We start from the raw sequence: 22,575 nt of genomic DNA, 5'->3' as shown, positions 1-22,575 counted from the left end.
GAAAAGCACTGGGGAGAGCGCAGCCCTGGTCGGGAACAAAGCCGCCTCTGTCTCTGCCGCCTCCTGGATTACGGGGATGTGCGTCCAGCTCGGACTCCGCGAGCGCAGAGGCAGCCAGAGAGCGAAGCAGAAAAGGCTTCCAGAGACACCTGCCCTGCGGAAAATCGTCCGAAGTTTACACACTCTAGCGACACGAAACGCTTCGCTTTTCTTTTCTTTTTAATTAATTCGATTTCACGACAACAGTAAATGTAACAATATTTTGTGGGCTTTTTTTCTCTTTTTCTTAAAAAGGGACTGAACCCGGGTAGTGGCGAGGGAGATGGGCGGGTAGGGCGGGGAGAACACCAAGCTATCGCAGAACAACAGGTGTAGCCGACAAAAAGAAAACAGATTGGGGGGCAGAGCCAGGAGCCCTGTGGAATTGAGGGTGAACTTTACAAGAAATCTGTACATATATCAAATAAGTTAAAATTCTCCTAAGTTGATTGTCCTTCACTTAAAGCGCTCCAGTATGCGTATCTCACTCCTTTGAGCATTGCTACCTATCTCTGTTTCTTTCCTCCCCTCCCTTTCCCCTTCTTAATTTTCTCCTAAACCAATGACCAAGATTACACAGTGAAAACGTCTGCTTCTCTCCCTGAAGAAAGAGGCAGGGCTCTCAGGAAATTTTGTACAATATTGCACAGCTCAAAAGTACAACAGTTACTGAAGAACAAAAAGGCAGGGGGAGAGGCTAAAAGACAGATTTTTTTTTTAAAAATATTGGATGGACTTTCTCGAAACAGGGCACAAAGCAATACTAGTAATAATAATAATTTACCAACAAATGAAATCCCCAAAATAAATGCTACTAATAAATAAGACCACTCACACCGGGCCAGATGTGGAGCTGTTTCGATCATCAGAAGTCTGCTTGAGGCCTGTCTTATCTTTTCCCTTTAAACATTTAGAGAATTGTTCAGTCAGGAAGCGGGACAGATAAAGAGGTCACCTGTGACACACCTCTGCCGGAAAAGTGGCCTGAGTCGGGGTTCCTCCCAGAGGCTGCTCAGATTCTGAAAATTAGGGAGGCTAACTGGAGGTGGAGAGGAAGAACCACACCCAGAAATCCAGGAATAAAAGTACCACAAGTTGAATTCTCTCTCTCTCTCTCTGGACTTCTGAAAATAGTTCTATATATAAAAAAAAAAAAAAGAATAAGCTAAGGGGGTTACGTTTCTGGGGCTTATTTCTCTTCTCTAAAAATAAAACCAAAAAACCACAGCGCAATGCAAATTTGGGGAGAAGTGCTGCACCGTTTACATCTTCCAGCCAGCCGAAATCTTCGACCCGGGAATGTTGTCTTTTTCCTGCTCTTTCTTAATATAACCAAAACCAAAAGTAAGGGGAGAAGCGCCTCAAATCCATTAGGGGTGAATTGCACGAAAATGCATTGCAAATACTTACAAAACGCTACCGATTGGGGGAGGGGAGGCCGGGGCCGCGCGCCCAAGCCCCGGTTCCCGAAGGCCGCTGGACGTCTCGGCGCCCTCGGCCCGGCCCAGTCTCCTCCGGGATCTGGGAAGGCGGCTCCCTCCCCCTCCCCTGTCGGGCCTCAGACTGGCCTTAGCAGCGGCACGGACGAGACCACCGGGTGCGAGTAGTATACGGGGTGCGGGAAGGTGAGCAGCGGCTGGCTGACGGGCACCGGGGCCCCCGCGGCCGCGGCCGCCGCGCCGTCGGCCGCCGAGTTCTCGTGGTAGAGGATGGGCACCCGCACGATGCGCTGCGCCGCCGCGTGGCTCAGGTTGGCCGCCTCCAGCTCGGCCGCCAGCTGCCGCTTCCACTTGTTGCGGCGGTTCTGGAACCAGATCTTGACCTGCGTCTCGGTGAGGTGCAGCGACGCGGCCAGGCCGGCGCGCTCCGAGCTGCTCAGGTAGCGCTTCATGTCGAAGGTGGACTCGAGCTGGAAGACCTGGCTGCGCGAGAAGACCGTGCGCGTCTTCTTTTTGCGGCACGCGGGCTTCTTCTCGGGGCTCTCGGCGCCCTTCTTCCAGTCCTCCGCGCCCGGCGTCGCTGCCGCCGCCCCCACGCTCGCCCCGGCCGCTCCCGGAGCGGCCTCGCCTTCCTTCTTGCCTTCCTCCGAGTCGCTCTCCTCCAAAATGATCTCGTCCGGGCTCTTGGAGTCTAGCTCCTTGTGGTCGGGGTCGGCCTTGAGCAGTGGCTCCGGGGAGTCGCGATCGGTTCCCGAGGCGGGGGAGGAGTCTCGCAGGAGGGCCTTCTCCGAAGCTGGGGAGAGACAGACAGACGGACGCGCACACACGCACACCGAAACAGCCTTCAGAGAGGCCTGGCGCCTGGGGGCCGCAGGCTCAATCCGCGGTAGCCTCTGGGCCCCGGGCCTCGAGGCCTCTCCGTTCCCATGGGCCTCCTTCCCGGCTGGGCCAGGGCAGGGGCTCCGCGCCCTGGGATCCCCTTCCTCCCGAGGGCAGGCGACAGACCCGGACAGACCCGGTGGCGGCGCAGCCACTTCCTTTCTTTCCCTCAGCTCCCCCGCCGGGGGCCCACGGAGAGATTCTCCTCTGGCTTGGGCCCCACCGGCTCACTCCCTCCATCCAGGCCCTGTCCCCAGTCGCAGCCGGCTGAAGCCTCCGCGTTCGGACCCCAGGCCACTTGTCCCGGGAAGCGCCGCGCCCCCGGCTCCAATTCCACCTCTTTTCTCACCAAGTGGGATTGGATTCCCTGGCAGCGCAACAGAGCGCGCGGGCGGTAGGTGCGAGCCAGGGGCCGGAGGAAGTTGGCCGAACAGCGGGTTGGAGGGTGCAGGGGTCCCAGGGTTGCGGTGGGAGGCAGCGCGGGGCGGGGACGGTACTGGCGCACGGGGAGGACAACGAAAGTTCAAAGAGAGGTCGGTACCTTCAGGTCTCGAGAGGTGGCCGCCGGCGGGGGTCAGGGTGTAGGGGTACCACCAGGCCGGGGAGCGCTCCAGGTAGTGCGCGGGCAGGGCAAACCTCTGCGCCGGGATCTCAAAGCGGGGGAAAGCCAGGTCGCCCACCTGCGAGAGCGCGAAGCCCGCGGCGCCCTCCAGGGCCCCCTTGGCCGCAGCGGCGGCGGCGGCGGCCGCGGCGGCGGCGGCGGAGGCCGGCGCGAAGAGCGTCCGTGGGGGCGGCTGCGGCTTAGGGGGTGGCCGGTGGTGGTCTCCGTTGAGCAGGTTCTTGATGGAGAACGGGGACTCCTTGGGCGCGGGAGGTGGGGGCGGCGGCGGCGGGGGCTGCGCGCTAGCCGTGCCAGGGGCGTCCGGCCCGGGCTCCGGCATGGTCCCCTCTCCTCCGGGTCCCGGGGAGGGAGGGATCGGGACGGGCGGGCGGCCGGGCGAGCAGGCGGGCGGCCGGAAATCAGACCATAAACGGAACTCAACTACGGGGCGCAAAGTCGGGGGCCGCCCCAGGCGCAAATCCAGCGGCGGGAGGGCGGGGTGAGGACCCGGCCGGGGCGGGCTCGCATGTGGGAGGGGTGCTGAGGGGCGGGGAGCGGCCCAGCCGCGGCACAGAGGGAGCGAGGCGGCTCGGCGGCGGCTGCAGCTCCCGGGGAGGAGGCGGCGGGAGCAGTCCCCGGCTCGGGGCTGCGTCAATCCGGCGCCGGATGCTAATGATGAAATCAAAATGTCATCCAAGTTAAATGCGGGGAGTATACGGCGATTGGGCGCGTACAATGGCAAATGGGATTAGGCAGGCGAAGGCGCAGCCGAGCCCGGGCCCCGCAGCCGCCTCCACCGCCGCCCCCTCCTCGCCTTCGCTCGGATTTTGGCGCTTTGGCTTCGGGCTATAAGAGCCTGCCTGTTATTGGCTTTATATAGTCCAATTAGGCAGCAAATGAGGACAAGCCTATTAGCACAAAAGGATATTGGCTCCCGCTAAAGAGGCACTCGGAGCGCTCGGGCGAGCGCAGGAGGCGAGCGAGGGACGCAGAGCCGGCGGCGCCCCCCGGCCCGGAGCGCACTGACAGCCGAGGCGCCGGGAGCCCGAGCCTTCCTCTGCCCCCTGCAGTTCGGGGACCCGCTTCCAGCCGCCAGGCCTGCGGGAGGGGGAAGGGGCGGGCCCGGCCCGCCCGGGTCACCTCGGGGTTATCCGCGCTCGCAGCTGTGGATCCCCCCTCCCCCAGGGGATTGACAGGGTCCCGCCGCCCCCACGCAGCTGGAGAGCCACGCAGCCCCGACCTGGGAGGCAGGACACGACCTCCCGCCCTCGGCAAAGTCAGCACTTTCCTACCCTTTGGGGTCCGGCGGCCTCAGCATACTCCCCAAAGCCTGCTAAGGGCGCGGCCACGAAGAGGGGATTTGGGTTCCCGTCTAATCGTTAGGGAAGGAATCAGGGTGTAAGTCCTTGGACTGCATCAGCGGGCTCAGGAATCAGCGTGGCCTTGGCCTTTGGCTCTGGGAAACCGAAGAGTGAGCCTTTCCTCTGGAGCAGGAGTGGGTGTGAGTGTCTGTGCATCTGCGGGTGCGCGCAAAACGGGCTGACACCCGCGCGTCACTCGGTGGGGCTACTGGGGCAGCAGCGTCGCGGCACCGACGGCTACGCTCCGAAGGGCGCTCCTCTTCTCTGGCCCGGGGCCCGGAAGACAGCACTTTCTCCCGGGAAGTCTCTCCCGCCGGCGCTGAACAGCGGCAATGCTAACCGAAGGCACAGCGGCGCACCTTGCTCAGCCCTGGCGGTGGCAGCGGCACCGCAGCGTGTCCCCCAGGGCCGCCGAGTCCCTAGAGAACCCTGCTGGGCCTCTGAGGGACAGCTGGGCGGAAGATCACTCTACTCCATCGGTTTAAAAAGCAACTCCCCAGGTTGCACAAGAAGCCCGTAAGGCAGGCATTTAAGACTCTAGATTTAAGCATCAAATAAAGTAGAATATTGCTTGTGGGGTCCCTTCCCGAGAGACAGCTCTCTGGTCAGAGAAAGGCGGCGAAGTGGCCATCAGTCCCCTCCAACCATCCTGAGCTTTCATGCACCCAAGGTGTTTTCATGGCCCCTTCGCTTCCCCATTGCCTTATGGGCAGATGCATTGGCCAGATGCAACCGCTTTGGTTCCGCTGTTGAGAACTGGGTTTGTATTATTATTTTCTGATTCGGGGCTTCAGACCCCGCCCCCCCCCCAAATCTCGATGAAAGAAGCATTAAATGCGCCCCCCCAAATCTCGATGGGCGCATTTAATGCTTCTTTCAGCAAACATTCGTCTACCGTAGTGAACCCAATTTTTGCTTTGGGAACCTGGAAGCATTGTAAATGGTACTTCCGTAAACAATCATTATTCTCATTATTATTACTCCCTTGAGTTGGTACAGAGCGTTAATGGAATGCAAAACGCCATACCGTCCAAAATCTGAGTTTGAAAGCAATCACCGCCCTGATTGCCCGCCAAGCAGGGTGGGTCTCACACTTGGGTTTTACAGATGGAACAGAGCTCCCGGAGAGACTGGGTCAAGGTCACCCAACTGGTGCCGGACATCCAGAAGTCCCTTTTTCCCCAGCTGCAGAAAAAGCTCGTTGCGCGCAGCGCCTACGCAGGTTGGGTGGGCTGGGCTGGGATCGGCCCGCCACGCGGCGGAGCCTGTGACAGAGAGGCCCCTGCGTGTCCTCGCGAGTGTCGTGGGAGCTCTCCTATCCGAAGCGAACGCGTGCAAAGTTGGCTAAAGTTCTGACTCGCGGAAGCCGCCTTTAAACTGAGACGAACAGAAAAGCTGCTCATCCCCCGGGGAAGAAAAAGAAGCGACCGGCAGACATCGCTGAGAAGTTCTGGCGGGGGGAAGGGGGAGAGTGGGCTCTTGGCTGATGGCAACTTGAAGACTAGACCCAGATGGGAAGGGGTCCAGGCTGGCAGGAGAAGAGTCTGGACAGCCGCCCCCGCACTCAGTGAGGCCGCTACCGGAGCCTCACTCCCTCTAGTCCTCCCAAGTTCTCCCGGTGTCTCCCTCCCAGGGGGCGCGCAGGTGCGCGGGTGTGCGTGTGTGTGTGTGTGTGTGCGTGCGTGTGTGTGTGTGTGTGTGTGTGTTCACCCGGAAAGAGGAGTTTCTTGGGTATCAGCACCTTCGGCCCATACTCTGAATTTCAGGGATGCTGGGCTTGAATAGCCTGTTGCAGAGAGTAAATCTTTCTTTCCTTTCCGCTTCCAGAAAGCTCTTGGATGTGGGGCCGCTGGCGCGGACACAGCCCTTCACTCGCTCCCTGGCGAGGGGTGTGGCCTCTGCTTACTCGCGCGCAGGACTCCATTCAATGGCAGGCGAACAGCGCCCTCTATGGGACATCCTCTAGGCCAAACGGCAGGCTCGGCGGGAGAAACCTCAGTCCCCGCGAAAAGGAAAAGCGTTTAAAAGCCATCGCTGTCTAAACCTTCCGGGCCAAGGCTAGAGAACAAAAGCATCCCCCACCCCCGCGCCGGATTCCTGAAAAAGCAGAGAGTGTAATCGCCTGATCTTTACCCGGCCACCATAAGAAGTGGTCTCACCTTCATCCTACCCTCCTTCCCTCCTTTCCTGCCCCTGTTTTGGGGCCCATTTTCTGTTCCTGCTAGTAACTGATCGCTGAGGTGCCCATCCTGACTGCAGGCTAGATGTGACCCCCTGGGAGGGCCAGTGGTGTTCGGTAAGCGCTTGTGTTCCTATCTGAATGCCTGAGTGAATGAATGAATTCATAGTTCCCATTTCAGAGGATTTGTCCAGTTGATTATAGTTCTTCCAGGAGCCTGATCATATCCAATAGCATTTTTCAAAAAGTTTAGTGAGAACCTGAGGTCCTTTGATGACACGTTTTACAACATCTAAAGAGCCCCAGCAATAGGACTATTGGAGGGGTCTTTCCCGGACTGATCAAAGGTGGGTGAACGTTTAGAACAGGGTCTCTGCAGCCCAGTGGGACAAGGGCAGAAGGGGCCTGGAGAATGCTAGTGATTAGCACCCAACTTTCACAAAAAAGAATGAGGCCTGGCAAAGGAGTGTTTAGAATGGTGTTCTCACCTGCCTCCCCCCACTCCCACCACACATACAAAGCATAGCTATACATATGCACACTTAGAAGTCAGTTAAGTACTGAGCTCCCAAGGGGAACATTTCCATATTCTTCAAAACTTCACCTGCTTTCCTCCAAGGGTCCTCCTTGGAACAGTTTCCTAAGATAGCCCACCTGCTTACCCATGGAGTGGGGTGGGACCGCTCAGGCCTTTCGCCAAGGCGGCCAAGCTCACAGGCACGGAGTCTCCCCACCGAACGGGCACGGATCCTGCTGACCGCATGAGCACTTAGCTCTTCTGGACCGGCAAGTCCTTGATTTGTAGGCAGAATGGATAATAGCTTGGAGTTATGATCCTGGGGAAACTGTGCCCCAGCCAGCATGTGCTTTGGCCCTCTTTACTGGAAAGTTCCCTTATCTGTTCCAACACTGCCAGGAATGCTACCAAAGACCCCTCCCTTTGGCTCCTGATTGTGACTCTGAGACGCATCCTGAGTCAAAATAGAATTTCCTTATAGTGGCCAAAGGTCTAGCCCTTTCCTGAGAGTTAAGGGTGATAATTACTGGAGGTAATGTCTGCTAGCAGTTTTTGGGTCCCCACTATATGCCAGGCACTATAATCTGGTGAGGAAGATGCTGTTATTATCCCTGTTTGACAGACGAGGAAACTGAGGCACAGGGGGTGTGACAAAGGGAAGGTAGTCTCAGAGCATTGTTACAAGGACCGTGCAGGCATTCAGGAAGTGCTACGTAAGCAGTGTCTCTTACTGTTCTTATTCTTCATTCAGTTTTTCGGATGAGCCCAGAACGGGCCAGAAATCCATTCTTACAGGGTTTCTCCAAGAAAGCTAGCAGTCTTACCAGGGAAAGATGCCCCAGGAATTGTTGCCTTGCCCCAAGGAGGTCTTACTCAGTATCAAGGAGCAAGCTAGCTCTCCCATCCCTGACGCCTGTTCTCTTCCTGGTTCCCTCTTTGTCTTCTCAAAAAAGCCTTTCTTCCCAAAAAGAATCTCTCACCTGTTCTCACTGGGGAAAACAAATGCTTCTTTTTTTTTTTTTGCATTTTGCTTTACCATATCTTACCATTTGTAAGTGTCTGGATACCCTGTGGGCTCTGGCTAATAATTTACTATGACTTTTTTTTTTTAAGTTTTTAAAAAATTTATTTATATTGAGAGAGAGGGAGAGAGAGAATCCCAAGCAGGCTCCACACCATCGGCACAGAGCCCCGTTTGGGGCTCGAACTCACCAACCGTGAGATCGTGACCTGCATCGAAATCCAGAGTCGGACGCTTAACCAACTGAGCCACCCAGGTGCCCCAATTTGCTCTGACCTCTGATGAGACTCTGAACTTCTCTGTGTCCCAGCCTCTCCATATGAAATACAATGGGGTGCACCAAAACCACTCTGTTAGGCATGCAAGGCACCCGTCAAGTCTTGGAAGAAGATACTCTTTGTAGGGGCACCTGGGTGGCTCAGTCGCTTAAGCTTGTGACTCCGGCTCAGGTCATGATCTCGCAGTTGGTGAGTTTGAGCCCTGTGTCGGGCTCTGTGCTGACGGCTCAGAGCCTGGAGCCTGCTTCAAAATCCGTGTCTCCCTCTCTCTCTGCCCCTTCCTTGTTCGCACTCTGTCTCTCTCTCTCCAAAATAAATAAACATTAAAATTTTTTTTTTAAAAAAGGAGCTACTCATTGTAGAAAAGGCTTCACAAGCTGTTAGACTTCACCCCTGGGTCTTCACTCCTGGGTCCGGCCCTTTGAGAACTGTTGTGCTCTCCACCCCTCTGCTCAGGGGTGGCTTCTATCCCTGAAGTGCATTAAGCCCCACTGTGGACACAGACACTCTTCTTTGCTTTCTCATACACTGCTGAGACAGGCTGGGATTTCCAAAGCAAGGCTTTCTAGATATCAAGAATATCACCATAATGTATCCAATAAACCTTGAGCACCTAATATGTGCCAGACTCTGTTCTGGACACTTGAGATGCCTCAGGGAAGGCATTGTATTGAGATGCCTCAGGGAAGGCTGAGTATTACTCAGCAATCTTTATTACTGCCTCTCAGAAAACAAAACAAAAATTCAAAGTCTTGGGAAAGTGGACACCTTGCTTTCCTCTTCCTCGTGCAACACAAAGTTCCCCGCCCTCCTTGGGAGGCTTACATTCTGGCAGAGGGAGCAAATAAATGATAAGGTATGTTAGAGGGTGATAAGTATAATAGGTAAAACTTAAAGGGGGACAGAGCACTGAGGTTGGGGGGGTGTTATAACATCACATCAGGTGGTCAAGTGAGGCTGCATGAGAAGAAGGTGAGGTTTAAGCAAAGACTCTGAGCAGGTGCATTAGGCTGAGTGTTCCAGGCAGAAGGAAGTGCTTAAGGGCTCAAGGCAGAAGGGTGTCTGGTGTGTCGAAGGAGCTATAAGGAGGTGCGACCAAAGGGAACGTAGCAGGAGAGATGGGAAAGGTGGGAGGGCAGCACACGGGACTCTGGAGACCTTGATAGGAATTTGTCTTTATTCTGAGCAAAATGGAGGATCACGGCAGAGTTGTAAGTTTTACAAAATCAGCTTTTTTTGAGGATAGCTTTTTTTGAGGAACTGCACAAAAGAAATGCACACAGTCTGCACCCCAGTGTTTATAGCAGCACTATCAACAATAGCCAAAGTATGGCAAGAGCCCAAATGTCCATGGATGGATGAATGGATAAAGAAGATGTGGTATATATATACAATGGGGTATTCCTCAGCAATCAAAAAGAATGAAATCTTGCCATTTGCAACTGGATGGAACCGGAGGGTATTATGCTAAGTGAAATTAGTCAATCAGAGAAAGACAAAAATCATAGGACTTCACTCATATGAGGACTGTAAGAGACAAAACAGATGAACATGAGGGAAGGGAAACAAAAATAATATAAAAACAGGGAGGGGGACAAAACAGAAGAGACTCTTAAATATGGAGAACAAACAGAGGGTTACTGGAGGGGGTGTGGGAGGCGGGATGGGCTAAAGGGGTCAGGGGCACTGAGGAATCTACTCCTGAAATCATTGTTGCTCTATATGCTAACTAACTTGGATATAAATTTTAAAAAGAAATTAAAAAAAAAAAAAGAAGTGTGCACATTCTGAGAGTATGGTTAGATGGGCTTTGACAAACGAATTCAGTCTGGTGGTATGCTATGGTCAGTGGAGGCTTCCTGGAGGAGGTGTTCAGCTAGAGGCTTGATGAGGACGTCATCAGGTAGAGCAGAGAGAAGGACAAAGAGACAGAGGAAACAGCCGGGATGTGGCCGCAGAGGTTGGAAAAGGGCTTCGCATGGTGGGGAGGATGCACAGGAGGCTAGAGGAACAAGCTGAAACCTGGCCAGAGAAGCTGTTGCCCTTGCGTGGGCCCTTGACTTCCTGCATCAAAACCAACAAGACTCCGCCAAACCCACCGAGTCACATGGTGGTGGTGGCAGTGGTGAGTCACGGGCTCAGGAATCTGCCATTTCTGTCACCTGGGATCGGCAGCCTTCCAGCCGTGTACTCGTCTGCTACGGCTGCTGGAACAAAGCGCAACAGAGTTGGGGGCTTAAAATAATGGAGATCTCTTCTTCCACAGTTCTGGAGGCTATACATCTGAAGTCAGGGGGTTGGCAGGACCATGCTGTGAGGTTCTAGAGAAGAATCTGTTCTAGGGAAGGATGCCTCTCTCCTGGTGTCTGCTGGCATCTCGAAGTCCTGGTCATTCCTTGGCCTGTGGCTTTATCACTCCCCTTTCTGCCTCTGTCCTTACATGGCCATTCTTCCCTCTATGTGTGTCCCCGGGTCTTTACAGGGCTTTCTTATTAGCACCCCAGTCATTGGATTGGGGCCTCCTCTAACCCAACATAATCTGGTTTAACCTGACTCATATCTTACATCTGCAAAGACCTTAGTTCCAAATGAGGTCACATTCACAAGTGCGTGGAATTAGGACTCCAACGTATCTTTTTGGGGGACACAGTTCAGCTCACAGCGCCCAGTGATCCCTCCTCCCCTTGAGTATGGGCTGGGCCTAGTAACTTGATTCTAACCAATAGAATAGAACAAAGGGGACGGATGTCACTTCCATGGTTAGGTGACAGAAGACTCGAACATCTGTCTTCTTCACTGATTAACTCTCTCACCTTCTCAGCTTGCCTGCTTTCAGGAACTAAGGGCAGCCTCTTGAAGATGTAGGCAATGGGGAGCGATGGAAGGATCTTTCAATCAGAAGCAAGAGGGTGTGCTTGGGTTTAAGTTCTGGAAAGGTCACTTGAATGAGTTGAAGGATTTGTCAGAGGAGGGAGGAACAGAGAGCTGGGGAGGCCAAGGTCAAAGTACCAAGATCAAGAGCCCTCTTTCTGGTTGGCAGAAGGCTGCCTTCTCGCTCTGTCCTCACATGGAAGAGAGAGGTCTCGTGTCCATTATGAGGGCTCCATTCTAAGGGGCCCAAAGGCCCCTATCTCCAAATATAATCACACTGGGGACTGGGGCTTCAACATATGACTTTGGGGGTGGGGGAGAAGGACACTATTCAGTCCACAGTAATAAGGAAGCAAGGATCCAGGTAGGGTCAGAGTTGAGGTACCACAGACCTCCTGGTGCACCCAGAGATCTCCAGATCACCCTGGCCAGGCCTCACATGTGCTGCACTTTAAAAAGCACATTTAGGGGCACCTGGGTGGCTCAGTCGGTTGAATATCCGACTCTTGATTTCACCTCAGGTCATGATCCCAAGGTCATGGGCCTGCAAACCCTGCATCAGGCTCTGAGCTGAGCATGGAGTCTGCTTAAGATTCTCTTCTCTCTCTCTCTCTCTCTCTCTCTCTCTCTCTCTCTCTCTCTCTCATCTCTCCCTCTGCCCCCCTCCCCACTCGTGCTCTCTCTGTAAAAATAAAAAAATAGAAAAACATAGAAAAGCACTTTCTCACCCAACCTTCCACATCTTCCTCATGACTCTGTGGCCAGGGGTCTTTATTACTGCCTCTCAGAAAACAAAACAAAAATTCGAAGTCTCGGGAAAAAGTGGACAACTTGCTTTCCTCTTCCTCGTGCAATTTGCTGAGCCTTTACCCTCCCTGGTCCCCTGGTGCAAATCCGTTCATTAGAAGTCAACACCGGGCCCTCAGCTGCTAAGCGTTACACCAGGTTGAACCAAAGGTCTTCACGCAGGGCTCAGACTTTTCCCCTGAGGTCACAAAAGAAAGTTCTCTCTTCTTGTTTTGGTTATAACGGGCCTGACAGGAACTGGGAATCCGTTTGGGAAGTGGAGTGCTTTAGAATGTAGAGCCAGGCAGGCCTTGCCTCTGATCCCAACCTGGCTGTTTCCGGGCTGCATGGATTTTGGCAAGCCGTGTGCGGCCCCGACACGTTGGTCTCCTCATCTGGATGACGGCCACGACAGTGCCCGCTTCTTGGCCAGCTGTGAGGCTGACACGAGGTCACGAGTGAGGAGTGCTCTGCATGGCACCTGGCTCGGTAGATGGTGGCCGACGAAATGTTGGGAGTGTGGACGGAGGGCAGGAGGGAGGTGACAGGGGGTGCGAGTCCATGCAGGCTGCTAGAACAAACATACCGTAGACTGGGGGGAGCTTAGCAAATATTTCTCCCTCACGGCTCTGGAGGCCGGAAGTTTGAGATCACCGTGTCAGCATGGCCGGGGTCTAGCGAGACCTGGGTTACAGATGGCTGTCTCTCTGTTGTATCCTCACGTGGCAGAAAGGGAAATCTTCTCTCTCATGTTGTGCCTCTTCTGAGGGCACTTGTTCCAGTCATGAGGGCTCCTCCCTAATGACCTGGTCACCTCCCCGAGGCCCTGCCTCCAGAGGCCATCCCCTTGGGGGTCAGGGCTTTGACAGATGGATTTGGGCGGGAAGGGACACAAATAGGAAGTCCTATTTGGGGGGACTAAGTCCTATTTGAGGGGTCAGTTTAAAAACATTAAAATAATTTTTTTTTAATTTTTATTTTATTTTTTGTTACTTTTTATTTCTTTTAATTTTTTTTAACGTGTATTTATTTTTGAAACAGAGAGAGACAGAGCATGAACGGGGGAGGGTCAGAGAAAGAGGGAGACACAGAATCTGAAACAGGCTCCAGGCTCCAAGATGTCAGCACAGAGCCCGACGCGGGGCTCGAACTCACAGACCGTGAGATCATGACCTGAGCCGAAGTCGGACGCCTAACCGACTGAGCCACCCAGGCACCCCCCCAAAGAAAATTTTTTTTAAAAAGAAGTTCTTGTGGTGAAGGGGAGAAGAGGACGGTGGTATGGAAACCAGGTCTTTAAAGGAAGTGGGATTTCAACAAGCAGGGGTGAGAGGGGGTAGAGGGCATTCCAGGGAGAGAGGACAGCACGTGCAGAGACCCAGGGACCTGCAGATAGAGGGTAGGGTGGACCCATCCGCAGGGCATGTGAGCAGGGCAGCCGTGGGAGTGAGGTAACGTTAGCTGTAAAGGCAGATTGGGTCCGAGTTACGAGAATCCTAACACTCAGCCAGGGGAGCTGGGATACTCTTGTGGCAGCGAGGAGCCAGAGAAGGTGTAGGAGCAAGAGCATGGCAGGATTAGAGCTGTGGTTCATACAGATAAACCTGTCATCAGAGTGAGGCTGGGTGGGAACAGAGTCTGGTGGCTGGGAGACCAGGGAGGAGTTGCACCTACAGTTCAGGAGAGAGATTACGAGGGTCCAAACAGGGAGATGGCCATGGGGATGGAAGGAAGGGCTTGATTTGAAGTTTTTCAAAAAGGCAGGGCCACAGAACCCAATAACTACTTACAAGTCAAAGTCGGGGAGAGGAAAGAGCTGAACGCGCTCAAGATTGCCGTGTCTGGCAGGACAGTCATAAATTACTGAATTTTCACGATTCTTTTTTTTAATTTTTTTTTTTAACGTTTATTTATTTTTGAGACAGAGAGAGACAGAGCACGAACGGGGGAGGGGCAGAGAGAGAGGGAGACACAGAATCGGAAGCAGGCTCCAGGCTCTGAGCCATCAGCCCAGGGCTCGAACTCACAGACCACGAGATCGTGACCTGAGCTGAAGTCGGACGCTTAACCGACTGAGCCACCCAGGCACCCCTGAATTTCCACGATTCTTAGACACTATCAATCTCAAAGTACACCAGCAGTTTAGTAACAAGATATTTAGGTAAAAGAAAAAGCATGAAATCACTACAATAAATATACACAGTAATTGTCGTCCATTATCTCAATTTCAGAAATATTAAATATAAAAGCATATCTACTTTAGAATCAAGGAAATCTCATCATTTGGGGAACATAGAAGAAAACCTGGTTCGAGGAGGGGGCATATGAAATTGATGTTCAAAATAGCCTGTCTACAGGAGGGTCGCTCCTCCTACTCCGATGGTATCAAGCTGGGGCCCTGGATTTACTTTGGCCTCATGATGATGCGTGTACTTGCCTGTCCCTTGACTTCAGGCCTGGCCATCTGACTTGCTTCGGGCATGTTGCAAGCAGGAGGTTGAAATGTACTTGTACAGTGAGTCTTGCCCTCTTAGGCCATAGAGTTGAAGAGAATTTCCCCGGGGGCCGCTGCCCCTCTTTTAGGCTGGGCCCCCGATTAAACAGACCAGAGCCGAGGCTCTGGTGAGGCACCAAGCCTGACTGCACACTCAGCTTGAAGTAAAGTTTCTCAGCCAAACGGAGGCTCCATCAGCCAGCTCACATAATGAAGAGCAGTTGATTGGGGTGCCTGGGTGGCTCAGTTGGTAAGCGTCAGTCTTCGGCTCAGGTCATGATCTTACTGTTCGCGAGTTCGAGCCCCGCGTTGGGCTCTGTACTGACAGCTCAGAGCCCAGAGCTTGCTTCAGATTCTGTGTCTCCCTCTTTCTGCCCCTCCCCCCTCTCAAAAATCCCCATTAAAGTAAATAAAACAATTTTTAAACAGATTACTATTTCTTGAGTACTTTCTCCATGCCAGGTGCCAGCCTGTGCTCTGGAGAGTCAGGGATGAATAGGACGAAAGAGAGATCTGATCTCCCAGGGTTCACACTCTGGTGGGGGAGACAGACTAGTAAATGAAGTAAACAAGACTTGAGACTGAAAAAAATAAGCAGGATAACGATATGAATTTTCTTGACGGCCGACCGTAAAAATACTACCATAGAGCAATTTCTTGTTTGATAATGCTGGCGTATAGCCTCCCACATAATTTGACTTTAACTGCAGATTTAATTTCCAGATTGTCAAACCTAGAGATTAAGCCCAGAGATCAGGGTTCAACCCTTTCGCGGGAGTGACATTTTTCTCCGTCACCCTCTCATCAAAATGTCCTGGGTATCCATTCCAGGGCAGGCGCTGGCTAGGCGCATGTTGGATGAATGTTATCGCGTTCAATTCTCTCCCACCTGCAAGATTACGCCTGAGGAAACAGAAGCTGGCCAACGTGCCCAGGACCCCAAAGCTGGGAGGGGTGGGACTGAGACACGAATTCCAAGCCCAGCATTTTACCCACAGAGCCCTGCTGCCTTCCCCTGTCCCCACGGCCTTCTACTCTCACTCCTGGCATGCGATGGATGTCAGGTTATTGAGACACCTCCTGGCCCAGAGATTGCCCCTTCCCTTCCCTCCCCTCCCCTCCCTGCATTCCCAGTAGCCAAGTTTGTGATACATGGCCACGCCCACTGACTGGAAGTATTTGGACACGTTTTTCTAGCCACATGCACAACCAAGTGAAGGAAGTAGGTCTGGAGAAAGAGAAGCAAGCAGTTGCCCGGCAGAGACGAGCTGGCCCTATCCCTGATGACTTTCTTGTCGCTGGTTGCACCCACTTCCTGCGGCCTGGCTGCATTTCCATCTTTAGGCTCCGTGTGTCCTTACACTAAATGTCCCTTTTCTGCTTAGGCTAGCTTGAGAACTTATTCTCACCTGTCAATTTGGAAAGAATTAGACTGATTCTTACTAAAGTGTGCATGACTAAAAAAAGTGTGTGTGTGTATGGGGGGGGGGTGTCTTCGAGCTATGCAGGAGCCTCTTGAGGCAGGAGAAGCTTCGGGATTTGGCGGGGGGGAGGCATGCTTCTGCCTCCCCCGGTGAGACTGTGAGGTCTGCACAGAGGCAGTAGTGACACGGCCATGCCTGTGACCTGGACAAGCTCCCCTCTCTTCCTGGGGACGGTGGCGAGACGAAGCGCTGGGGTGAGCATCCAGGGCCCCTGCACTGCACCCACTGCGTCCATCGTCCTGTCTGGACCAGGCTCTGCTGGGTGGGCTGGGCTGTGCATGAGGATAGGGCGAAGGGGGGGGGGGGTGCCCTGGAGCCAGACCGCCTGGGTTTGAGTCCTGTCCCTGCCACTTACCAGCTGGGGGAATACAAAGTGCTTAACTGCTCTGCGCCCCAATTACCCATCTGTAAAATACGGATAATATGAGTACCTTCGTCCTAGAGCCGCTGAGAGGATCAGACGAGAGAACGTGTGGAAAGTGCCTCACGGAAGGTTCCTGGCACAGACTCCCTAAATGCCAGCCTGATAACAGGTGGGATCAGTGTTACTATTTTCTCTGCTTCACAGGTGATGGCTCTGAGGCCCAGAGAGGCAAGAGGCCTGCTAAGGTCACCCGGCTACATAGCGATTGCCCTAGGTTGGGGTCCCCCAAAGTGGATCCTGAGGTAAGGGTTTGCTTGATTCTGGCAGTTGCCAAGGGGGACTGGGTAGGGATGGGGAGAGCTAGGCAGGAAAGACAAGGAGGCTGAGTCAGGTGCGACTTCAGGCCAGGTTCTGCAGTGGATGGGCTCACTGTGATCTCCTGGGGGAGCCCTGATGAGTCAGGTATGCCCCCGAGTGCCTGTGTCAGAGTCAGAGATGCTGGACCTGTCATGTTCCTGCTTCCCCGGAAGGCCATGGGGGGGGGGGGGACACCAAGTCCCAGGTGTTCACCCGCAGCAGCCTTATCATTGGGCAGAGTGGCTCCAGTAGCCCCAAGGCAGGCCTCCCAGTCACAGGTGCTTGCAGAGAGAAGCAGGGGCAGCTAAGGCCGTCTGGGGACCCAGCCGGGGCGCCGGCACTGACCTCTTCCATGGTGGAATTAGGACCCCAGTCTCTGGCTTCCGGATCTAGGTTCCCTCTGCACCAGGCCCTTCCATCCATCAGACAACCTAATCCAGCAAGACGTGCGCTCCAAGACAGACGCGATCCTTCCGCGTTTGCCCTTTGGGGGCTATCCGCTGGCTTGCCCCCATTTTCGCAGCAGTATTGAAGCAGTGGGGAACCACCCCCCTCGGAGGACAAAAGAAGGCCATCTCCTCGGTCCCGTGCCTTGTCTCGGCAAATTTGTGGCAACCATTTCAGTTTAAACATATGACAATTAAATCGTTAAGAGTTCCGATGCCGAATTAATTACCCAGTAGAAAAGGGATCAATTGTGTAAATATATCATTTATGTAATGAGTCCTGGCTGTGATTTAGATGTCCAGATTGTTTTTTTTCTTCCCACTTCTGTCCTGAAAACAAGTCTAGCCTCCGGGCCAGGGCCAAACAAACAGCCTCTATCAGGGCCCAATCCAGAGCATTAAGTGGCCCAAATAGACAGGTGGGGGCAGGTGATACAGGGGGCCGAGAATGTGGGAAAATTGGAGCTATTTGCCAAAATGAGCCAAGTTCCTCCTATTATTCTCCATGTCTCTGCAGAAAATTACTCTTCAGAAACAGGGAGTGGAAGTTAAACACTCCTTTCAACGGCCCTTCAGGTGCGTCTCACTTCACACCCCCTCCGTTCCCTCCGCCGGTCCCCACCTCCCGTCCAATTGTGGCAACCTTTGCTGAGAACAGGGGCCACTGCTGGGGGCTCCAAGAGGTGGCAGGGCACCCCCCTACCCCCCCGCCCCAAACATTGAACATTCTTGGGATCATCAGAGCTGACCTTCTCTGCCTGCCCAGCCCAGGGGCCAGGGAGCAAATTCCCTCCTATGCTGCTTCCAGACAAGGCATTAGGCGGGCTCCCCCGGGTGAAGCAATCCCGCTTCAAATATTTTTAATCCGTTGAACACTCTTTACTGAGCCCTCACTTTGTGTTATTGTGTCCCTCCCTCCCTCTACTCCCCCCAGGCGGGGAGGATCCTCCCCCCAAACCCCATGCTCTCCCCTGCGCACAGCCCCACACCCGTCCCCAGGATGTCTGAGAGCCAAACCGCCCAGGGGCCATCAGTCTTCAGGGTCTGCATGGAGCCCAGCACCTAGGGGACCGGCACGCAGTTGCAAAATGTCAGCCAGCCTCAGGGGGCTTGGAGTGGAGAGAGGGCCTCCTCAGCCAAGTGCCCATCACCCCCTGCATCTCCCTTCTCTGAGCCTCCCTTCTCTGAGATCCAAGCCCATGCGTTCTGGCCTTTCTCTGGTTGTTTCCCTCCCTCTGCCTGGGGGCCTACCCTGCCCTGCAGTCACGAATCAGTGCAGCGGAAATGAGCTCGCTTGAGTTCCAACCCCGGCTCTGATCCAGGGAGGTGGGGGTAGAGGGGACCCCAGACAGGACTTGCAAGGCTTTTGCCTCCCTGAGACTCAGTTTCCTGATCTGAATGACAAGACCACAACTCTGTGATTATAAGATCCTCACCAGCTCAGCTCCTTCTGGGTGGGATGTTTTGAAGGAAGATACCCATCCTGGGGGGGACACGGGGTAGGAAGCCCAGGTTTGATTTCAGAGGGGGAAACACAGAGCATAAATGGTCCAGGAAGCCTTGGCCTTGGGGAAAACGAGCTTGGAGGGGGCAATTATACATCAAATGCCATGTATTTGTCACGATTTCATTGCTTAATTGATGTTTTATTGCTCTCACTGACACGTGTGATCGAAATGAAATTGCATCTACAGGAGGGGAAGTGAAATTTATTTCTGCTTGTATCTTAATGGGGGGAATAAAGCGTCAATTAAACAATGAAGATGACATATATTTGATGTATGATCTGAAGAAGGAAAATTACTCACTAAAATGTTATTTTACAATTTACAGTAATGGAGCACCTGGCAATAAGGAGAAGCACAGTTCACACATTTTTCCATTATTTAAAAATACCAAAAAAACCACATCATTATTAAATAATACAAGAAAATTTCACTTTTAATAGCATAGTATAAGAATTGTACCAGCAGGTGCCCTGCTGAGTTTCCCAGCTAATGAGCAATAGGTCTGGGGCAGAGGAATGGGACAGGCAATCTTGAAATACGAGACGGTGGGGTGCCTGGGTGGCTCAGTCCATTGCGAATCCGCCTTCAGCTCAGGTCATGATCTCTTGAAGTTCATGAGTTTGAGCCCCACGTCGGGCTCTGTGCTGACAGCTCGGAGCCTGGAACCTGCTTCCGATTCTGTGTCTCCCCCTCTCTGTCTCTTGCTCACTCACGCGCTCTCTCTTTCTCTCTCTCAAAAATAAGTAAACATAATTTTTTTTTTTTAAATAAAGGAAAGAAAAGAAAAGGAAATGAGATGGACATAAGCTCGGGAAGCCACAGTCATAACGGGAGCTGCCTACTGAGTTCCTGTGTGCCAGGCCCTGTGCTGAACTTGACCTTGATCCTAAAGTTCACAGTAACCCTGCTTTACAGACAAGGAAGCTGAAGCTCAGACACCTTAACTGAGGTCAGAAGGCAAATATGCAGCAAATTCAGGATTTGAACCAGGTCAGTCTGACTCCAAGGGTCGCCTCTGGTCTTAATGCCAGCAGATACTTAGCAGACACCTGAGGAGAACATTCCTGGAATGTGGAGACAAAGGTGAGAGGAAGGAATTTAGGTGAGATCAAAGGCCATTGGAGGGAGTAGAGAGGGAGGAAATGGGAACCACAGGGGAGCACATGGAAAGTTCTGAAAAAAAGGAGAACCAGCGTGGACATATATCTGAGTTATGTGCCTTTCGTAAAAGATCACCTTTAGTTCAGAACTTAAGTTTATGAAGAAGAAACCATGGCCCATTAAGGCTGTACCTACTTCAGGAAAGAAAGAGATTCTGTAAACTGAGTGTCTGTATATCAAGCCCAGGAATTTTGCATTTATTTTTATTATCAAATTGGAAGTTGAGTCCTTCTGAAAAGATATATGGGGTCAATATGCAACCACAACATGCCTATGACTATAGAAAAACAATCAGAAAACTTTCTGGCCTTAATAGGATAAAGAATTAATGTCCTCAATGTTTAAAAAGCATTTACGCATTGTTACAAAAATATTTACCAGATACAGAACTCTAGGCCAAGAATGTAATCGGTGAGTCACAGACACAACAGATATACTCTCTATCAGTCAAATAAATGCAAATGAAAACATCAGTGAAATACCTTTTTATTGGTAAGTTAGCAAAACTAAGGGAAAGATAATGCTTGATGCTGATAAGGATGAAGAGAAATACTTTTGTGTCTCTGTTGGGAATTGGCATCAGTGTGAGTTTTCCAGAAAAAAAAAAAAAAGAGTTGGTGTGGATTTCTATTTGTTTTGAAATCTAAGGACAAAATGATTGTCAAAGAAATTCAAATAAGTTTATTTGAACAAATAATAGCACATAGGGAATTCATTTAGTGGCAAAGCCGACAGTAAAGAATAAATTAAACTGGCCGGGCCCTGACAGGACCAGCCAGCTCACTCAAATAGGGGGTGCAGGTTCCATCTGAATATCAGCAGGGAGTTACATGCGAGCAGAATATTTATTTTTATTTTGGTAGGCATGGTGGTTCCTGGTAAACGTGCAACTGTATTTGGGATTTGGCTCATTTTTAAAGTATTCTTTTTTTTTTTTTTTAATCTATTTTGAGAGTTAGAGAGACTCGGGGTGGAGGGGCAGAGAGAGAGGTAGAGAGAGAGAATCCCAAGCACTGTCAGCACAGAGCCCAATGTGGGGCTTGAACCCACACACCGTGAGATCGTGACCTGAGCCCAAACCGAGAGTCAGACGTTTAACCGACTGAGCCACCCAGGCGCCTGGGATTTGGCTCATTTTTAAACCTTATGGTGACCTTATGGTCTCTTTTTTTGGTAAATTAATGTGGATGAAGTTGGGCTTTCTGGTTTTGGTTGTGTCCCGTTTGGGGCGGAGGGAAGAGCAAGAATTTGGTTTTATTTCCATTTTATTTAACTTGAAAGAACAATGAGAAAAGAGGCAAAGAATGCCATGGCGTCTGTCCCCTTCTTCCCCACCCGGTGAACTGGACTGGAGCCCTGAAGGGGAGAGAGGCTGGGAACAGAAAGCGAAGGAGACTTTTCCACGCAGACTTTGAGAGTCCGGGCTCCGGTATAGAGTCAGAAACCAGTCTTGTACTTGCTTACAGAGGGGACATCCAGCACCGCCAGGTACAGGCTCCCGGCAGGGCCCAGGGGAAGTGGCAGAGAGAAATTCTTTGGAAGGATGCGGGATAATCCGAGAAGAGAGGGGAAGGCTGGAGACATGCCTCAGAAAAAAGCAGGAGCCAAAGGAGTCTAGACAGCTGTGAGCACACAGTGTGGCCACAAGAACTTTCTAGTGGGAGTTCTGCTGCTGTAGAGGCGACTGCACGGGTCTCCCCCAGCGCAGCCACCAGTCTCTGCTGGGAACAACCACCAACAGTCCCCACTCCCTCCCAAGACGAGAAGTCCCAGCAGGAGCATCTGATTGGTCAAGCCCAGGTCACATGACGGGAAGTTTCTCTGCAGCTTCCAGAGCGGAAGTGAGTCTCTTCCTTCACCTCCAAGAGCCAGGCAGTGGCGGGATTCCCTGTACCGGTTCCCACGCTGGGCGCCCGAAACACAGCAAATTTCTACTGCACAAGTTCAAGGTGGTGTGGAGAGAATTAAGTAAGAAAATGGATATAAGGCTGGGGTGCCTGGGTTTCTCAGTCGGTTAAGTGTCTGACTTCAGCTCAGGTCATGGTCTCTCCGTTCGTGAGTTCGAGCCCCTCGTCTGGCTCTGTGCTGACAGCTCAGAGCCTGGAGCCCGCTTCAGATTCTGTGCCTCCCTCTCTCTCTCTGCCCCTCCCCTGCTCACAGTCTGTCTCTCTCTGTCTCTCAATAGTAAATAAACGTTAAAATAAAAAAAAAGAAAATGAATATAAAGCACTTAGCACACAGCACCTGGAACACAATATGAGCTCATGAGCTCGTTAATGTCTGTTGTTATCATTATTTTATATTTATTATTATTTTAACAATTACTGCATGTGAGGCCTAGACTTGGAATTGGATGATCCTGTCAGGAACTCTGACTCTTGAAGGTGTCTTGTGCAAAGGCAGTAGGCGAGGGTGCTATCTGATGAAATTCTAAAGTGACAGCTTTTGCGTAGAACGCGTTCCATTCAGAAAAGGAATAATCAATAATATCTCATTAATAACCAATACCAGTAACCGTGTGCTCTGAGCTCCACAGAATGGGTATGTGGATGTCCTTGGATCCTCAGATCATTTGGGAAGAAAAGCTATTTGGGGCAGAGGCTGTTGGGTGCCTCCTGGGTGCCTCCTCCAGCATTCCCTCCCCTCCTCCTGGTGACAGACCCCAGGTTTTAGGAGGGCACTTGGCTGCCTGGAGTGAAGGACTTCCTTGCAGCAGGGAGGACCATGCTAGTAGATTTTAGGCAACCAGGTCTAAGCAGAAGTGTGTGAACGTCTCTGGGACATCTGCTT

At 52.4% G+C, this 22,575-nt stretch overlaps 1 protein-coding gene across 1 annotated transcript; it reads right to left on the bottom strand.

Annotated features, from left to right (window-relative positions):
- Positions 1–1,597: 1,597 nt before the first annotated feature.
- Positions 1,598–3,298, bottom strand: HMX3 (H6 family homeobox 3). The gene is made up of 2 exons (XM_042961234.1): positions 2,899–3,298; positions 1,598–2,271 (listed from the first exon to the last, which is right to left on the bottom strand). The coding sequence occupies exons 1-2, from the start codon at positions 3,296–3,298 to the stop codon at positions 1,598–1,600; spliced, it is 1,074 nt and encodes a 357-aa protein (XP_042817168.1).
- Between the last annotated feature and the right edge of the window lie 19,277 nt (positions 3,299–22,575).

The sequence above is a fragment of the Panthera tigris genome, chromosome D2 (genome assembly GCF_018350195.1).
Source record: "Panthera tigris isolate Pti1 chromosome D2, P.tigris_Pti1_mat1.1, whole genome shotgun sequence".
Classification (NCBI taxonomy): Eukaryota; Metazoa; Chordata; class Mammalia; order Carnivora; family Felidae; genus Panthera; species Panthera tigris.
This window is presented reverse-complemented; position numbering and strand designations above follow the sequence as displayed.

Coding starts and splice junctions, on each gene's coding strand:
- HMX3 (XM_042961234.1), bottom strand. CDS start 3,298: ATGCCGGAGCCCGGGCCGGACGCCCCTGGCACGGCTAGCGCGCAGCCC. Junction 2,272..2,898: donor CCACCTCTCGAGACCTGAAG/GTACCGACCTCT, acceptor GTCTCTCCCCAG/CTTCGGAGAAGGCCCTCCTG.